The sequence below is a fragment of the Mirounga angustirostris genome, unplaced genomic scaffold (genome assembly GCF_029215605.1).
Source record: "Mirounga angustirostris isolate CCGP_5_RB_7025 unplaced genomic scaffold, mMirAng1.0.hap1 SCAF_12, whole genome shotgun sequence".
Taxonomy (NCBI): domain Eukaryota; kingdom Metazoa; phylum Chordata; class Mammalia; order Carnivora; family Phocidae; genus Mirounga; species Mirounga angustirostris.
Genome location: NW_026991720.1, coordinates 62,002,514 through 62,020,968, shown reverse-complemented (window position 1 = coordinate 62,020,968; position 18,455 = coordinate 62,002,514). Strand labels below are relative to the sequence as shown.

Below are 18,455 nucleotides of genomic sequence, written 5' to 3'. Positions count from 1 at the left end.
TGAATACTGACAGTCCTAATTTTCATCTCTTTCATCACATGCCCTAAGATATATAGTATCTTCAGAAAAGTCATTTTTAAAGGACAAGAGACAGAATGAAAATGTTTCCAAAACCTACTTACTGTAATGTTTGCAAAGAATCTCATTAGAATAAATTTACACCAGTTCTTTTACTTTCAATAATAAATTTTAGCTCCTTTCACAGCTGTTTCCCATACAGCAGTCCACACTGAATATATCATTGTTTAGTTGCCTGTAGACAAATATAATGATGCCAGCAGGTGTTTACTTTGTCTTTTTCGGGGAAAACTACAGCTGGAATGCAAGTCTCCCTGTACAGGACATTGCAAAAGTCAGCACTTCTAATGTCGATAATATTCCTATTCAAGAAATTTTGTCAGTTTATATACTTGGAAAATGATCCCCTGAAATTAGTGGTAAACTGCAATATTGTACCAAAACACAGCACAGATGGTCAGACCTGGAAGGTGGGAGAGAAGGGAAAGAGCTTAGCAAAGAGAACTTTGAGAATGAATAAAATTTGAGGCTACATAGGAGAGATAAATGAGATGTGTAAGTGTGTATGCAAGAAAGAGAAAGCACGTGAGCAGGAGAGAAAGAGAAAGAGGCTCTGTGGGATATTTTGGGAAAAGTAAAAAAGGATTTAGGATGTTTTGTTATATGGTGTTCAGTATAAACTGTGTTATACTGCCAAGAAAATCCACAGTTAAATCTATATAACACTTTTTTTTAAAGGGATAAAAAAAGGATAACATCAATATACTGAAACTAAATACTAACTTATGATTTGAAAAGGCTCTTTATACTTTTCAATGTTAAGATTCATTGCATGATGGACTATGAAAATATATTTATATTTGATTATAGGCCAATAAGTTGTTTAGAAAAAATACGTTATTCTATGTCACAAAATTGAAGAAAGTTATGAAAATCAATGTTAAAATCTCAAAAACACTGTCAAATGCTCAGTCAAGATACCAAAGTCAAAATATTTATCATAACACAAACCTGTAATTATTTATCTACCTACGCTTGTCTGAAAGTATTAAAATAAAATTTCTGTTATTACCTATTATTTATATATTATTTATACCATATAATGCTAATTTAAATATTTGAATAAGTATCACTTAGATTTTCCTGTGCATATTAAATATATGTGATTAAGTCAGTCTCTCTTTTTTTTTTTAAAGATTTTATTTATTTATTTGAGAGAGAGAGAATCAGAGAGAGCACATGAGAGGGGGGAGGGTCAGAGGGAGAAGCAGACTCCCTGCTGAGCAGGGAGCCCGATGTGGGACTCGATCCCGGGACTCCAGGATCATGACCTGAGCCGAAGGCAGTCGCTTAACCAACTGAGCCACCCAGGCGCCCAAGTCAGTCTCTCTTTAAGTCATTACAGCTCCTTCATCCTTACTACTTGTTTTCACTTTACTGAAGATTTCACTGGATGATCAGATTAAAAACCCAAAAGGAGGGCGCCTGGGTGACTCAGTCAGTTAAGCATCCAACTTTTGATTTCAGTTCAGGTCATGATCAGGGTCATGAGATGGAGTCCCATGTCGGGCTCTGCACTCAGCAGGGAGTCTGCTTCTCTCTCTCTCTCTTTCCCTCTCTCCAGCTCCCCTTCCCCCTGCTAGTGTGTGCTCTCTAGCTCTCTAAATCTTTTTTTTATTATGTTGTTAGCCACTGTATAGTACATCAATAGTTTCTGATGTAGTGTTCAGTGATTCATTTGTTGCTGCTCATCACAGCTCGTGCCCTCCTTAATATCCATCACCTGTTACTCCCTCCCCCACTCCCCTCTGAAACCCTCAGTTTGTTTCTTGGGGTCCATAGTCTCTCATGGTTCATCTCCCTCTGATTTCTTCCCCACGTATTTCCCTCCCTTTCCCTATGGTCCTTCCTGCTATTGCTTATGTTCCACATATGAATGAAACCATATAATTGTCTTTCTCTGCTTGACCTCCTTCACTTAGCATAATCCCCTCCAGTTCCATCCATATCAATGCAAATGGTGGGTATTCATGGTTTCTGATGGCTGAATAATATTCCATCATATGTATGTACCACATCTTCTTTATCCATTCATCTGTTGAAGCTCAGCTCCTTCCACAATTTGGCTATTGTGGACATTGCTGCTATGAACATTGGGGTGCATGTGCCCCTTCTTTTCACTACATCTGTGTCTTTGGGGTAAATGCCTAGTAGTGCAATTGCTGGGTTGTAGGGTAGCTCTATTCTTAATTAACATCTTAAGGAGCCTCCATACTGTTTTCCAGAGTGGCTGTACCAGCTTGCATTCCCACCAACAGTGTAAGAGAGTTCCCCTTTCTCCACTTCCTCGCCAACATTTGTTGTTTCCTGTTTTGTTAATTTTTGCCGTTCTAACTGGTGTGAGGTGGTATCTCATTGTGGTTTTGATTTGTATTTCCCTGATGGCTAGTGATGTTAAGCATTTTTTCATATGTCCTTTTGGGACTTCATCAAGATAAAAAGCTTCTGCACAGCTAAGGAAACAGTCAACAAAACTAAGAGGCAGCCCATGGAATGGGAGAAGATATTTGCAAATGACATTACAGATAAAGGGATGATATCCAAGATCTATAAAGAACTTCTCAAACTCAAAAAACAAATAGCCCAGTCAAAAAATGGGCAGAAAACATGAACAAACACTTCTCCAAAGAAGACATACAAATGGCTAACAGACACATGAATAAATAAATGAATCTTTTAAAAAAACAAAACCAAAAACAAAAGGAGCTCCTTGCAGGTATCCGATCAAGTGTGCTCATGACTACGTCAGCATATTTTCCTCCTAAATGTGCTTTTATTCTTATAAACTGGGTCCCCTAAATCACTTTCCTGTATTTTCTAACTACTTACCCTCTAATTACACAATGATATATTTATTGAAACTTCAATGGGTTTTCTTGAATGACAATTACATCATAATTGAAGTTACTGGAAAAATATATATTGTGCTGTGAATTAAAAAAAAATATGGTTCTTCAGTCTGGTAGTTCCTCAAATCATACAATATAAAGCTACCATAAGACCTAGAAATTTCATTCTTAAGTATATTTAAGAGAAATGAAAAATATATGCCTACCCAAAAACTTGTACATGAGTGTTCATAGCAGCATTATACATATAGCCAAAAAAGAGGAAACTGCCCAAATATCCATCAAATGATGAATAAAATGTGGCATATATACACAATGGAATATTATTCAGCAATAAAAGTAAATGAGATACAAATACACAGTACTACATAGATGAACCCTGAAAACATGCTAAGTAAAATGAACCAGTAACAAACAACCAAACAAGGTTTAATTCCATTTATAAGGAATGTCCAGAATAAGGAACTCTATAGAGACGGTAAGCAGATTAGTATCTGTCTAGGGCTGGGCCTGATAGGGAAGAATGGAGAATTCAAGCATGAGAGAGACTATTGGGTTCAGAATATTTTGGGGGTAATAAAAATGTTTTAAAATTGATTGTGATGATGGATACACAACTCTTATACACAATCAAGTTGCTAAACAAATGGCTCTGTGATAGCAATTCCAATATTCAGCATATGGCCAACAAAGAAGATTCATCTTACTTATAACGATAGAGTACAAGAATCACTCCTCTAATTTCCACATTTTTCATTAAATCGAATTAATTTAGCTTCTGGATGATTCTATCAGAATAGGAAATTACTTAGAGAACAATGTTCTTAAAATCTCTGAAAACTTGCATCATGATTTGAGACATCATGATGTTCATGGTGCTGCAATGCTTGATCACCCAAGTTTGAAAGACCACCTTGACCGCTCTATAATATTTATTCTCTTCTTGTGGAATTTTCACAGCTGAAGCAGTTCAAAGCCAGTTCTCTTATAAAACAAGCCAAAGGAACTGAAGAAGTTACATTAAAACTTGTAGTGAGAGACAGGGAGTGAAATATATCTTAGCAACAGTCAAAGCTTTCCTTATGGATTATTTGATTCCATAAATCCAAATCCATTTTGATGACTCTCCCATTAGAGAGGTGTAGTCCCCACTGCAAACTGTCAGAAGAAGCTGTTTTATAGAGCGACTGAACCCTATGATCTTTGCTTCATTTCTGTGATTATATGCACCAGCCCATGGCAGCAGATGCCTTTCTCCTTCTAGCTTCTCTCATTCCAGAGGGCCCCTTAACTAATGAGAACTAATGAAGCACAGCATGTAGGGAAGTGGAGGGAAATGTCAATATTAGCTGGAAACAGGACTGTTTAGACACTTCGATTTCATTTTGGCATTCCACATTTTCTTATGCAGTCATTCTCTAAAACTTGAAAAGGTATCTTTTTAATATTTTCCATCCTTCTATTTAAGCCTCAGATTTTTGAAGACCTGATGTGATTGCCAAAGGCAGAGGTTGTAAACTAGGGCCCCATAATCCAACTGTGGCTCACTAGATATTGTATGCAGTCAACGCTGTTGTCCCTTATGATATTTTTTTAAAAAGTGAACCCCATCTCTAAATGATGGCAAATGATTGACCTGGAGTAGGGTAAAGGAATGGTGTTCCTTCTTTGGTTGGCCAAGCCCACACAAAGAAGAGTGAGCACAACCAGCCTCTACCCCATGCCTGGTCCACTTCACTCATGTATGTTCTCTGTCACTCACCCCACCAGAGAAATACTACATAGATGAAAGGTTTACTTCCTTTTACATTGGTCTAATCAAAACTGTAGAGAAAAAAAAATATCAAATCACCCTTATATATAAAACTGAAAGAATACCTTTGAAATAACTATGTTTAATTATCATTATCTAAAGACAGCTTTCTAATAGAAAGTTTTCAAGGAGAATTATAATAGTTCATTTACAAAACTAACAACCTTCTAAAATCTGTCAATTCACATATGACCTAACATTTGCAAATATGTTATTGTATTTTATCCAACTAAAGAGACTTGGGCTCCTAGATTCCATAAGTCAAACAAAAGCCAGGCTCCTTACTGTGTCCCACTCAGCACTGTTCTCCTATGGGCTCTCCATATACACATTCACCCTTCTTCCTATCCCAACTCATCCCCAGTTTTTTATGCCTCAGAACTTCTTACTGTCCCTGAACACATTCCATTTAATTTCTTCACACCAGCTCCACTTTGCCTAGAATTCCATCTCGCTATAGTCTTTGTCCATTTTGGAAACTGTTTATTTTTCAAACTTGTGTTTTATGAAATCTTCCCTTTCCTGTCTCCTTCAGGACAATAATCCCTTTCTCTGTTCCACATATATTTTTCTATTTTTGTAATACGTTACCCAGACAAGAATTAGTTATTTACACGTGACAGAGAACTTCAGGAGTGGGGGGTCCATGTGATATTCACATTTGTTCCCCAGCACCGAGTTTGGTGTCAAAAAAGACACTAAGTGCTTGCCAGTTTTACTTAAGTGAACTGATCAACACAAACATGAAGAAAAAGGTAACCTAACTCTGTGACTGGATTCCCTGAAGTTGTGCAATGTAGTGGCTCTGAGCGAACTACATTTCCTATCGGAAAAAAATATACATTATATATAATAAATATATATAGTATAATACAATATATATGGTTTAGATAAGGTTAGATAAGTGTGCATAATGTACGCACAAACACGTAAAGATCTTCCTCCCTTTATGATGGGGTTACACCCCAAAAAACCCATCTCAAGTTGAAAATATTGTAAACTGAAAACACATTTAATACACCTGTGTATATATGTATATATAATGGCCTATATATATACACATAATATACATATATATAAAAAAACAATAGTTAATACATATTATTCCACCTGGGTCTGTTATCAGTACTGCCTTAATGATAGCATAATCAATATAAACAATTTACAACAAATACTTTATATAAACGATGTTCATGGATACGCTGGCAGGCAGATGCTATTAGAAGAAAAGTACTTCTTGGAAATTTGTGCAGGTGCTGCAGTTTTAAGATATTGTTCAGGCACCAAAGTGGCAAACGCAGGAAGATGGTTAGACATAAAAGAATCTTAAATTAAAAGCTGTAAGTTAGTGGAAGGTAATACAAGGACTTATATATTAAGGTATTTTATATGAGCGAGTTCTTGATGAGCATAAAGTTTGAAATGAAATTTTCTAAAATAAAATGTTAACATAACTTTTTGTATAATATTTTAGTGAAACGTTTTCATAATTGTTCACATTTTTAAAAGTCATCACTTTAGCATTCACATAACATTTGAGATAGTATAACTTCCATAATGCCAGATAAACTATGAAGTCCTGTGTAGTAATAGCCATGAATGACTGTGCTATTTGCATGTGCAGGCAACGCTGCATGTATTTATGCATCTGGGTATGGATGCCTGGGTGTGCATGAGTATGCTGGGAATGATGCACTGAATTATTATTGTAATTCTGTCAGAAGCTTATAAATTATACATAAACGTTAGAGAATGTACAGATAAAACAGGTTGTAATGGGCATGTAACACTTGAGTATCACTCCTCCAAGTTGAGAACATTTTAGTTTCTTACAGAGGATTTTGAAATCTGGAGGTGTATAAGTAGGATACTTACATATATGCATATACACATGCAGAGTGTATACATAACACACACACACACACACACACACACGGGGCTATGTACTTTAGGAGAGGAAAGAGGACTTTGAGAGAGGATACCTCAGCACTCCCTGTATACTTCCTGCACACTCTCACTCACAGCATCACAGAACAGGAAAGTCTTGCCAAGAATAATCTCAGGTGTTTCCACACAAAGGAATTTTGGAACACACAGACCCACTTAAAGAGTCACACCTCCAGCATTTCCTGCACGGCAACAATATGCACAATCCCAAGTAAAAATAAAACACTAAGGCAGAACGTCTCTGTATTTTTTAACTATACTTTGAACAACTCAGCAAACAGCAGAGCTGATGGCTGGGTAACTATGAACTGGCCCCAACAGCAGGGGAAAGCAGAAAAATGCCAGATGCAGAGAAGCTTGACATGCACGTGTGGATCTGAGAAGGAATAAGAATGAAAATGAAGAGAAAAAAAGACTCCGATCCAGAGACAAACGATCTCTGAGAAGACCTTTGCGGTTCACACCTACAGTACAAGACGACATTTACTGAGCACCGACATGAGCCAGACACCATTGAAGTGCTCTGCAGTTTTGTCTCAAGATAACCTTTAAAGTCATGTGAAGAGGGAGATACTAATATCATACCTATGGCATGGCTGAGGGACGGAAGACACAGGGATTAGGGTTCATATTCTCAATAAATTACAAAATGAGGTCAAGATTCACATGAGGCTCAAAAGTTGATTTGGGGACATTTCATTTTATTTATTACACACACAAATGCACATAAATATATATTTTACTACTTAGCAACCAGTACTTCTTTCATTTCAAGCTAGAGCTTCAATTCTTTTCAAATAATCTCTTTCACTGTCACAGGGAAGTAACTGAATAGAGTGCATGGACCCCTCTGACGTGTACAGTTGCGCTCTCTGATTGTGAGAGAGAAAACAAAAATAATCTTTAAACAGTGCAACCCGAATAGGCAATATGTCTGTTCTGATGCCATTCTTCAGCAGGCACGTGACAGAACATACTGGCAAACACATCCATCTACAATACTCAGTATGTGCTGTTATTGCTACCGCGATGACAACCCAAGGGATAACTTTTTATCCAGACAGTGTGGCACAATTAGAAAGTCCTGCATTCGCCCTATACCATGAGTTCAATGAGTCCCACTATATAATCAATGCCTACGCTTGATACATTTGCTTGGGAAATTAATTTTCCGTCAAGCTCTCTATAGAGTCCCAGGTTAAGTACCTGGGTAGTGCACTGTATTTATGCCCACACACTATCCCCTTTGAAGCTGCTGTTCGACTCTCCCCATTCTGGGGCTGCTCAACACTCTGTCTGTGGAAAGGTTTGGGGGAGTGAGCTAAGCAGTAGGCTGCCTTGACAACTCGGTTCCCAGGTCAACTTACCAGGAGTTCAGAAGATTTCCTCTGTTTCCCAGAAATTCAGGAGGATATTTCGCCAGCTTCCAGGGAAGAGCAAGGAAAAGCAGATATGCAACTACGTGATTCACCAGACCCGAGTCAGCTAGAGACCCCGCACGAGTGTCATGCACTTGAAAATCCCACAAGCTTGCCGGCTCCATTTAACCTTTAATATATCACACCGTTTTCTTCCTCTTCAAGATACTGTTTATCACTTCCAAACTCTCTCCCAAGGTGTTCCCCTCCTGGAGGAACAAAGGACAAAGTGTAGGCCCATCTCCGTGTATTGCTTATTTTCTACTTAATTTCCACGTGTATTTTCTCTTTATAAAATACTTGTTTTTAGCAGGAGTCCTAGCATCAGGGCCACAAGAAGTGGAGCACGTGCAGCACAGGCTAGACTGAGACTTCGACCTCTGTCACCTGAGGGTTCTGCTTGCCCTTGCTACTACTCACGTGGGAAGACTGCGGATCCCTGAGCGGAGAAGATGTACACATGACAAGCAGATGAAAAGATGACACTCAACACCACAGGTCATTAGAGACAAGAAAATGCAAGCAATGATGAGATACAACTATGGGCATTAAAATGGCTAAAATTCAAAATACCGACAGCACCAGCAGAGACGTCGAGTGACATCCACTTTCATTCACTGCTGGTGCGAATGCACATGGTAGAGCCACTGTGAAAGACAGTTTGGCAGTTCCTCACAAAACTAAACATTCTCTTTACCATATGATCCAGCAATTGCGTTCCTTGGTACTTACACAACGGAGATAAAAACATATCCACACAAAAAACCGGCACACAGATGTTTACATCTTGAAAGCAACCAAGATGTCCTTCAATATGTAAACGGATAAACAAACTTTGTTATATCCATAAAACAGTATATTTTTCAGTGATAAAAAGAAATGAGATATCAAGCCATGAAAGGACACAGAAGAAACTGAAATGCATAATCACTAAGTGGAAGAAGAGTCTACATACTATATGGTTTCAACTACATGACATTCCCCCCAAAAAGAACAAGTATGGAGACATAAAAGGGTAAAAAGATGAGCGGCTACCAGAGATTTGGAAGGAGAGAGGAATGGATTGAGGGATAAATAGATGAGGGACAGAGGAATTTTAGGGGGGGGGGTGAAACTACTCTGTATAATCCTATAATGGTGGATACACATATTAGTGGATATATGCTTTCATGTATTTGTCCAAAACCAGAGAATGTATGAAAGCAGCTGAACCCTAATATAAACTATGGATTTTAAGTAATAATAATGGGTCAATACTGGCTCATCAATGGTGCACATGTACCACACTGATACAAGATGTCAATAATAGGGAGAGGGGAAGAATGACAGGTATATGGCAACTCTGTACTTTCTGCTTTTTTGTAAACCTACAACTGTTCAAAAAATAAAGCCTATTAAAAATAATTTTTAAAAGAATAATATTTAAAAGATGATTTGCCTGTTTTCCCCTTTCTTCCTTTGTTGTGTTGCTCTCTCTTATAATGTCTTACATCCTCTCCAAGTTGTTACAGCCATGCAGAGCTTCTTCTGAATTTACAGGCATCACTCAATAAGTTCTACATGGACTATCTCTCTCTGGCGGCTCCTGGGACATAGAGTCCCCCCCTTCAACATTACCCAATTACATGGTCATTTGAATATTATTGTCCATATAAAGAAGCACATTTGTGCCTTTTCCCCATATCTCCTTATTTGTTTCCTCATAGCATAACTTTGATACAGTAAAAATGATACCCTAGAGATTATAATTTCACCTGGTAAACTATGCAAAATATCAATTAGCTCAATAGTGCTTCTGGAAATTGAAAGGACATCCTTTTGGTTAGGTCCAGTCATATATCAGAAGCAGTAGATGGATTACTTTTTAGTATCACTGTTTTCAGTTCTGCCATGTTTCCTCTACTCTTTCCCAACATGTTTTTAATTGTTCTATCACTTCCCTAAATATTGTTTTTCTTATTGCTTGGGTACCCTAGGATTAAATGCAAACTCCTTTATTTTTCATCATTTTAATACATTCTAAAGTGTCAAGTATAAAGTGCTGATAAAAAAAATAGAAAAAATCTCTACCTTATGACTCATTGGCACCTCTAACTCACACTCTATGATGCTCTTAATGAATTTTGAACAGTGTGTTATGTATGCTAAGAAAGAAGGGTAGGAAAACAAGATATAAACCGTTTTTAAAAATTTATTTAAATAATCATCTAATATGTAAAATTAAAAATTGTATAAAAACAATTCTGTGAAACATTTAATTTGGAAGGCATTGGTGACAAGATAATTTCAAGAACCTGAAATTTCAGATTATTGAGAAATCCCCTGAAATATAGCACAAAATGAAGTATAAAAAATTCTATTTATATACTTCACCATGAATTTGCTGCTCAAAATATTTTTATGGCCTTTGGTCCATGCTGTCTACATTTAAGTGTCAAACTAAAAAGAAAGATGAAACAGCTTCTTTTCCTAGACTTGTTTTGTTTTTCATGGTGCCCCTTGGTTGGAGAAGACAGATAAATGTGTTCAATCTATAAAATTCCTGCTTGTTATGTCATTTTTAGGGGAGGAAAGGATAAAGAATGGGAAGAGAACATTTTCTGAATATCTACTATTTTTAGGGCACTGTACTAGACACTTTCTATTTACTACCTATTAAAATTTTGCAAGTGGCCTCTCACTTCAGAACTTCTGTCACCATTCTAAGGTGAGAAAACAAAATCAGAGTTTAAGTAACTTGACCAGTCAGGTAGAGGCAGATTTAAACAATGGTTTCTGATCCCATAGTCTGTGTTCTTTCAATTCCCCAGTGCTGCCCCCCTTATAATTTGTTGGAATATCTAGCACTAAAACTGTATAAATTTGTAATTTCTAGTATATTTACAAAAAAAAAAAAAAAGAATGCTTGCAAGAAAGCTAATGCACATTACTGGACTTGTTCCAGGTCATTACAATTAAGTAGCCATTGTATTATACAATAGAATAACAGCAATAATAAAAACTGCCATTCACTGAAGTTCTCATATATATCAAACACTCCATCAGAACATTCCATATGCTACCATATTTAATTAAACCTCAGAAAACCCCTATATAATACATATTATTTATCCATATTAGAGATGAAAGAAAAAGATCCAGGGAGATGAAATAATTTGATAATATGGATAAAATACAGTATTTTGATCCATGTTACTCTGGATTGACACTGATGCCCATATTCTGTCCACTCTGCTCCATCCTTATTTTCCATTTAATGAGCAAACTGTGTCACATTCCAAATTAGGCAAAACTGAAGTACAAAACACTTTTACTAGGATAATGCTACCCTCATGTTACTACTACCTGGAATGACATCCCTCTCTCCTTTCTTATTTAATGAATGGTACGATTAGGATTAATATTTTTCCATAAGCATTAGAGAATATTTTATATTAGGACAAGTACATGAAAGAAAATAAAAGGAAAATACTTATTTTTATTTGTATTGAAGAAGTAAGGGATTATTTTACGTACAATTAACTTTGTAAAGGACACAGTGATTGCTGTTAAAAGTATTGCCTTGCATTGGATGAACTTAGTTCAAAAGTGTTTAATGTGAGAAGTAATTTCCTTGAGAGAAAACACACACTTATAAATACCCTAATCGCCTGAATTCTGAGCAAGGGCTAGTGTGTACCTATTTCTTGGATTTCATTGTAATTTCATTGTTAGAAATATTAATTCAATTTGGGACTATACCAAATTTAAAACCTTTTGTACAGTGAAGGAAATCATCAGCAAAATGAAAAGCCAACCTTTGAATGGGAGAAGATATTTGCAAATGATATATCTGATAAGAAATTAATAACCAAAATATATAAAGAACTTACATAACTCGATACCAAAAAAACACAAATAACTGATTAGAATGGGCAGAGGACCTGAATAAACATTTTTCCAAAGACGACATATCAAGATGGCAAACAGACACATGAAAAGATGCTCAAAATCATTAATTATCAAGGAAATGCAAGTCAAAATGACAATAGGTATCACTTTATACCTATATCTCACTATATAGTGAGATATCACTATATACAGAATGGCTAGAACCAAAAAGACAAGAAATAATGAGTATTGGTGAGAAGGTGGAGAAAAAGGAACCCTCATGCGCGGTTGGTGGAAATGTAAATTGGTGCAGACACTGGAAAACACTATGGAGATTCTTCAAAAAACTTAAAAGAAAACTACCATATGATCCAGGAATTCCACTACTGGGTATTTACCCAAAGAACACAAAAACTCTAAATCAGAAAGATATAGCAACCCCTATGTTTATTGCAGCATTATTTACAATAGCCAAAATATGGAAGCAACTCAAGTGTCTATGAACAAAGAAAGTGTATATATGTGTGTGTATGTGTGTATATAGACACACACAATGGAATATTACTGAGCCATAAAAAGGATGAGATCTTGCCATTTGTCAAAACCTGGATGGACCTAGTGTCAATCCTATATGTTAAGTGAAATAAGTCAGAGAAAGACAAATGCCATATGATTTCACTCATATGTGGAATCTAAAAAAACAAAACAAGTGAATAAACAAAAACAGAAAGCAGAAACAGACCCAAAAATACAGAGAACAAAGTGATGGTTGCCAGAGGGGAAGGGGTAAATGGATGGACAAAATGGTGAAGGAGAGTGGGAGATACAGGCTTCTAATTCTGGAATGAATAAATCACGAGAATAAAAGGTACAGCCTAGGTAATATAGTCAATGGTATCATAATGGCATTGTATGGTACAGATGGTAGCTACACTTGTGGTGAACCTAGCCTATATAAATCTGTCAAATCACTATAGCATATACCTGAAATTAATCTAACATGGTATATCAACCATATATCAATTAAAAAATAATAAATTCAATGACTTCATTAAGACCTTTCTGAAAATATCTGTGACAGAAGTTGATAGAAGTTGGAGGTATTCACTATTTTCTGTCCTACTCATGTTGTCAATCACATTTTATTCAATGCATTGATACTCTTAATTTAGAATTGCCAGGTAAATATTATTAGTCATAATTATTACTGAAAAAAATTCCATATTCTAGAATATTAAAGAATGAAAAACTAACACTTATCAGTAATTATCTTCCAATAATAAGTGCTTTACCTCTGTGTGTATGAAATAGGTTTTTCAATCATTCACACAAAGACAAGCTACCTTTCAAAATAATTATGACAAAGAAGTGTTAAAACATTTAACTTTTTCATTTTAATAAATATTTTTAATATATTCTGGGGTTGTCACTATTTAAAAGCAGCAGAGTAGTGATTTAAACACCTCTGGATTATTTGACTTTATCAATATTATACCTTTTCCATTATCTTATTATTCAAATAAGTTTTTATCTCTACCACTCCAGTTAAAACATCCTTTTCCCAAAACACTTTTAAATATCTTACCAATTCTCCCTTTTACTTGATCATTTCTGAACTATTTCATAATTCTTTCCAGTCTTTCAGAAAATGTTTTACACTTTTTACCACCATCCCCTTCATAAAACATCTTCCATTTAGCACATATTGCCATCTTCCTCGGACCTCTTCTGACCACACTTTCTCTGATTCTTGCACTGGTCTCTCCCTGACAGTGGCCCTTTAAATCTCAATACTCTCTGTGAAGTATCCTGGCCCCTCTTTTCAGTATTTCTCTTCTTTTGATGATCTCTCCAACTACCATGCTCTGAAATAGCATACATTTACTGAGTTCCAAGCCTACACTTTCAGCCTAACTCTTTCTCCTAAACTACCCATCCAATCACTAGTTCTCCCATTAGATTTATTCATCTGAATGGATTACTACCTCAAGTTTAGTATAGCTAAATTAAATCGATATTCTTCTCTAACCCCAGGAAACCTGCTCTTCCTTCTTTCACATTCTTGGTCTCAAGTAACTGGGTGCAGATATGATGGAGATCTTCATGGGATGAGTTCCTCCTCTCCTTGGCACAGAGTTCCCTACACTCTAAAGCTGAATAACACTTCTGCAGCGTGACCCCCAGTCCTCCTCTACTCACTCTTCACTTCTGTGGTTCTAGACTATTCCCCTTCGCCTCTCAGTCCCTCTCCTTACTGACCTCCAAGCCTCTTCACTTCTCTCTCTCCATTCTAGGCCAAGAATATGTCAATCCTCTGGAAAAAGCTTCCAACAGTTTCTACTTGCTTAGACGTTAAGCTCCAGACTCTTTACCAAAGTTTGAAGGTTTTCTTACAATCTTCCCCAACCCATCAAATTGGCATTATATCCATTCATTCCCACCAAAGATCCTAGACCAGACTTGCAGTACTTTCAAGATCTAAGAATGTTGTTGTGTCTTTCACTTTCATTTTTGCTCTTCCTTCTGCTTGAAATGGACCTCCATGTCTCCCAGAGAAAAAAAATTCAGCTCTCACCCTGCAAAATCCCAATCAACATTAACTCCTCTTTAAAACTCTCCACAGCCCCCTGTATCAGCTACACAACATCCCTGCTATCAGTGTTTTGTTCATGAGCATGGTACACCAGGTTGTAATTGTTGTATATTTACAGTATTGTTCAATTGTTAATTTCTTGAAGGAAGGGATGACAATATCCTAGTCAGCCTCGACCTCACTGACTTCATGTAACTCATAGTGAGTCCTCAATAACTTTTTGTTGTGAGTTGACTTAAAAAAACTTTCATATAATATATACTTTAAACTTTCATATTCTATACATATCACATATCATGTATTATAGACCTTATGTATTATGTACATATATATATTACATGTATATACACGTTAATAAACTATGTATACATATGCATATGTGTATTTACGGTGTAGGTATGTGCAGATGTATGCATACACACCAGACATGTTAAGGCTGAAAAGGCCCTTAGATATCATCTTTTCTAATCAATGAATTTTACAAACTCAGAAACCAAGAACCAAAATCACTAAATGATTTGGCCAATGCTCTGCAGCTTGTTAGTGATTGACACAGTGTTAGAGCTCCTGTCCTAGCTCCTCATCCAGTATACCTTTTCCTACACCCGTGTAATTCAATGATCTGACCAATAGTGTGACTCCCTATAATCTGTTGTACCAAGACCAAGCGTATTCCATTGAAAGAGACATCCTGGATGGTCTCACCTCATTTTCTCTCCCAATTCTCTTCCTGACTATTTTCATCAAGTTATACACACTTAATGATTCTTTCACCTCTACATTTTCATTTCCAGTCTATCCCTCTCCTTTAAATATTCTCTTGTTCTTCTGGTAACAACTCTCAATTTCTTTATACAAATAGTAAAGCCTCCTTTCCCCCCGGAAAAAAAATAAAGAGGTCATTATTTTCCTCTCCAGCTTAATTCATTTTTTTCCACCAAACCAAGGACCACCATAACAGGGATGCCATTATCATCCTCAGCATGCTAGCTTATATTTGCACATGCACATAACTTTGACATTTACAGATTACTTCCTCATAACTCACTCATTCAATCTTCATAACACTATGAATGGTCAGAAGATGTTATCATCACATTTATATGCAGCTGAGAAAACTAGGGGTCAAAAGTTAAGTGAACTGCCAACGTTCCTATAGCTAGCAAGAGCTGGAACTGGTACTGGAACCAAGGTCTCCATATCCTTGCTCCTGAGAGTTTTCCACTATTTTAAATGATTTATTGGCTTGTGTTCCCACCATGACATTTATGTTGACATATATTGGCACCTGAGACACTGCACAGTGAATGTTGCCTAGACTCTTCTTCGATCTGAATTACTGCTTGGCTTTTCTTACTTTAACAGCACAAATTTCAACCAGGCAAGTACTACTTTGCCCAACACTTACCTGAGAAGCTCTTACCAAGCATTCAAATAATACCATTTAATGGTAAATTATAGTTTGATTACTGTTCGTTGTTATGACCGAGCCTTTGAAAAGTGAAATCATGGGTTAAGCTAAATTAGAGAAGGTCTTCAACTCTAGGTTTTAAATGGAAATAAATTAATATGATTTCATCTGCATCCACTAATCAATATTAAACTCCGAGTGTTAACAAGAATGACTAATGCTACTAACCAAATGGCTTTTCTAAAAGTGTGTGTGATATTTCTTGCAACATTTGAGGACAAATCAGGGCTTGTAACAAATTTCTGTTCAATCTGCTAAGTTGCAGGATAGATGCAACTTCTCTAAAATTTCAGAATATCGGTGTAATTGTAAACTAATCTGTCTCTGCAGCAGCGGGCTACAGACAGCTGAAGTCAGGAAAGAGACCCACTCTGTAACTTGTTTGCAATCCCATGACAAATACATCTTTTCCCTCCTTTCTATTGCAGCCTCCTCTTAATGGTTAGACATTGCCAAGGAATTCTTAATTTATCCCTACTCCTAAGCAATAGGAATAATGCTTCTCACTTCATTCCTATAAACATGCCAAGTTTCAGGTCTGCTGAAGAATTCTCCTCCTCCTTGGGCGGGGGAGAGGGGGGAGGGGAGCGGGGCGGGGGGGGGCGGGGGCGGGGGCGGGGCGGGAGGGCGGGGTGGGGGAAGAGCCACTAGAGAAAGGGGAGTAATTCCTCACTTGGTATTGTTTTCCTGCCTGTCACTGTCCCACCAGGACCTCTAGTCAGCACTTCGCCCGGAGGCTCGGAGGCACAATTAGTTGCTGCTTTTGTTAGTTGGTTGAAAACAAAGCAGAAGAATTCCCAAGGCAGGAAAAGTTTAAACCTAAACATCCTTAGAACTGTGCACTTTAAAAATCGCGCAATTCACTCGTTAAGAATTGGTCTTTACACCCTCTCCGCGAGCTCACTGGAGCCCCCACTTGCCTTTCACTGTTAGAACTACCCTCGCTTGGCTTGTTTCCACGTGTCCCACATATCACAAAGCTCTACTTAAATTCAACTCTATACCCACATATATCATGGCCCCGAGCAAACCGCCTCAAGACAGAATACAGACCGGCTCCAAGCTGTGTGCCTGTTCTTTGCTGGAAATATATTTAAGAAACTCCTAGTAGAATGAAAACCCAGAGGTTAAAAATGCACTTCCTTATGAAAGTGCAGTGTTGGTTGTGCTCATTAACTACAGAGCTGCGAGAGAAATATCATTCCGATGACTCACGAATGCCCCTTGGTTGGTAGGCTTTTCTGTCCTAACAGCATCGGACATGACCTACTTTGCTTCTCAGTAACCGTACTTTGTCCCTTAGGCCCCCGGACACGCGGGCTCTCAAGAAGCGCAGGGGTCCCCGCCGAAGCCCAGCAGTTGTGTAGCATGGACCCAGACGTGAACATGAGAGGAAGGGAGAACTCTGTCCCACTTACCGGTCTTCCACAGGTACAGGGTGGGTGCCTCAGCCTCGCCCTGAGCCGCAGCCCCGCGGGCTCCTGGGCGCAGCAGCAGCAGCAGCAGCAGCAGCGGGGGCAGCTGCCGGACACCCCGGCGCGGGCCCGCAGCGCCTGGGCTCCCGGACGCCGAGCGCCTCGCTCGCAGCCCCATGCCGCCCGCAGCCGCTCCAGGGTCCGGATCCGGAACGCGGGCGGCAGGCAATTTTTCCTTGCGCTCACACCGTCTTCCCGAGCAGTACAGAAAGCAAAGCGCTTTCCGGCTATTGTTCGTTTCAGATGAAAAGGAGGGAAAGCGCGTTTAACACCCGGGAACAATAGCGTCCGCGGTGGCCGTGGGGGCTGCCGCCGCCGCCGCCGCTGGCGGGGATGCTGCTGCGGCTGCCATTCCGCGCAGAGGGGCAGGTGCTCGCGGAGAGGGAGGCAGCCGTCCGCAGGCGGCCCCAGCTGACTGAGCGGGTCCTCGGGGTCTGGGAGGCAGCGCAACCCCGTCGTCGCCAGCTGGAGAGAGAGGAGGGGGGCGTGAGCCGAAAAGCAGCGAGAGGGGGCTGGAGGCAGGAGGAGGCGAGAGCGCCAGGGCAAGGAAGGAAGGAGCGAAGGGGAGCGGGGGCACCCGGATCCAGCACGCCCGCCCAAAGGACTCCCTTGCACATGGTGCGATGAAATATGTTTGGAAGGATACACCAATAAAGAGAATCATCACCCGACAGGCTTCAGCGTGACAAATAACAGGCACTGAAATTCATCGTCATCCAAGGAGTCAAACGCTGGATCTAGGGGCATGCTATTCTTCGTGCGTATTTACACAAAGCATCAGTGTTTATAATTTGTTTTTAAGCCGTGGCTTCTGAATTACTTTACGTGGGGAGCAGTATTTATGATCAGATGTGAAAACCACAGTCGAAGAGCAGAATTGTTTACTTGCTGTTGAAATGCCTTTGAACACTTTCCTAAATGTTGTGTTTCTTTTTAACTTA

The 18,455-nt window shown here is 38.5% G+C and overlaps 1 protein-coding gene across 5 annotated transcripts in view; it reads right to left on the bottom strand.

Moving 5' to 3' along the window:
- The window catches only part of THSD7A (thrombospondin type 1 domain containing 7A), a 448,580-nt gene extending 430,438 nt beyond the window's left edge, over window positions 1–18,142 (bottom strand). For 2 of the 5 annotated variants that reach the window (XM_064575204.1, XM_064575207.1), the window contains exon 1: window positions 17,458–18,142. In XM_064575204.1, the coding sequence (XP_064431274.1) occupies window positions 17,458–17,632 (175 nt within the window). In that variant the 5' untranslated portion in view covers window positions 17,633–18,142. The remainder of the gene's footprint in view (window positions 1–17,457) is intronic. The other 3 variants (XM_064575202.1, XM_064575203.1, XM_064575205.1) reach the window with 2 other exon arrangements.
- Between the last annotated feature and the right edge of the window lie 313 nt (window positions 18,143–18,455).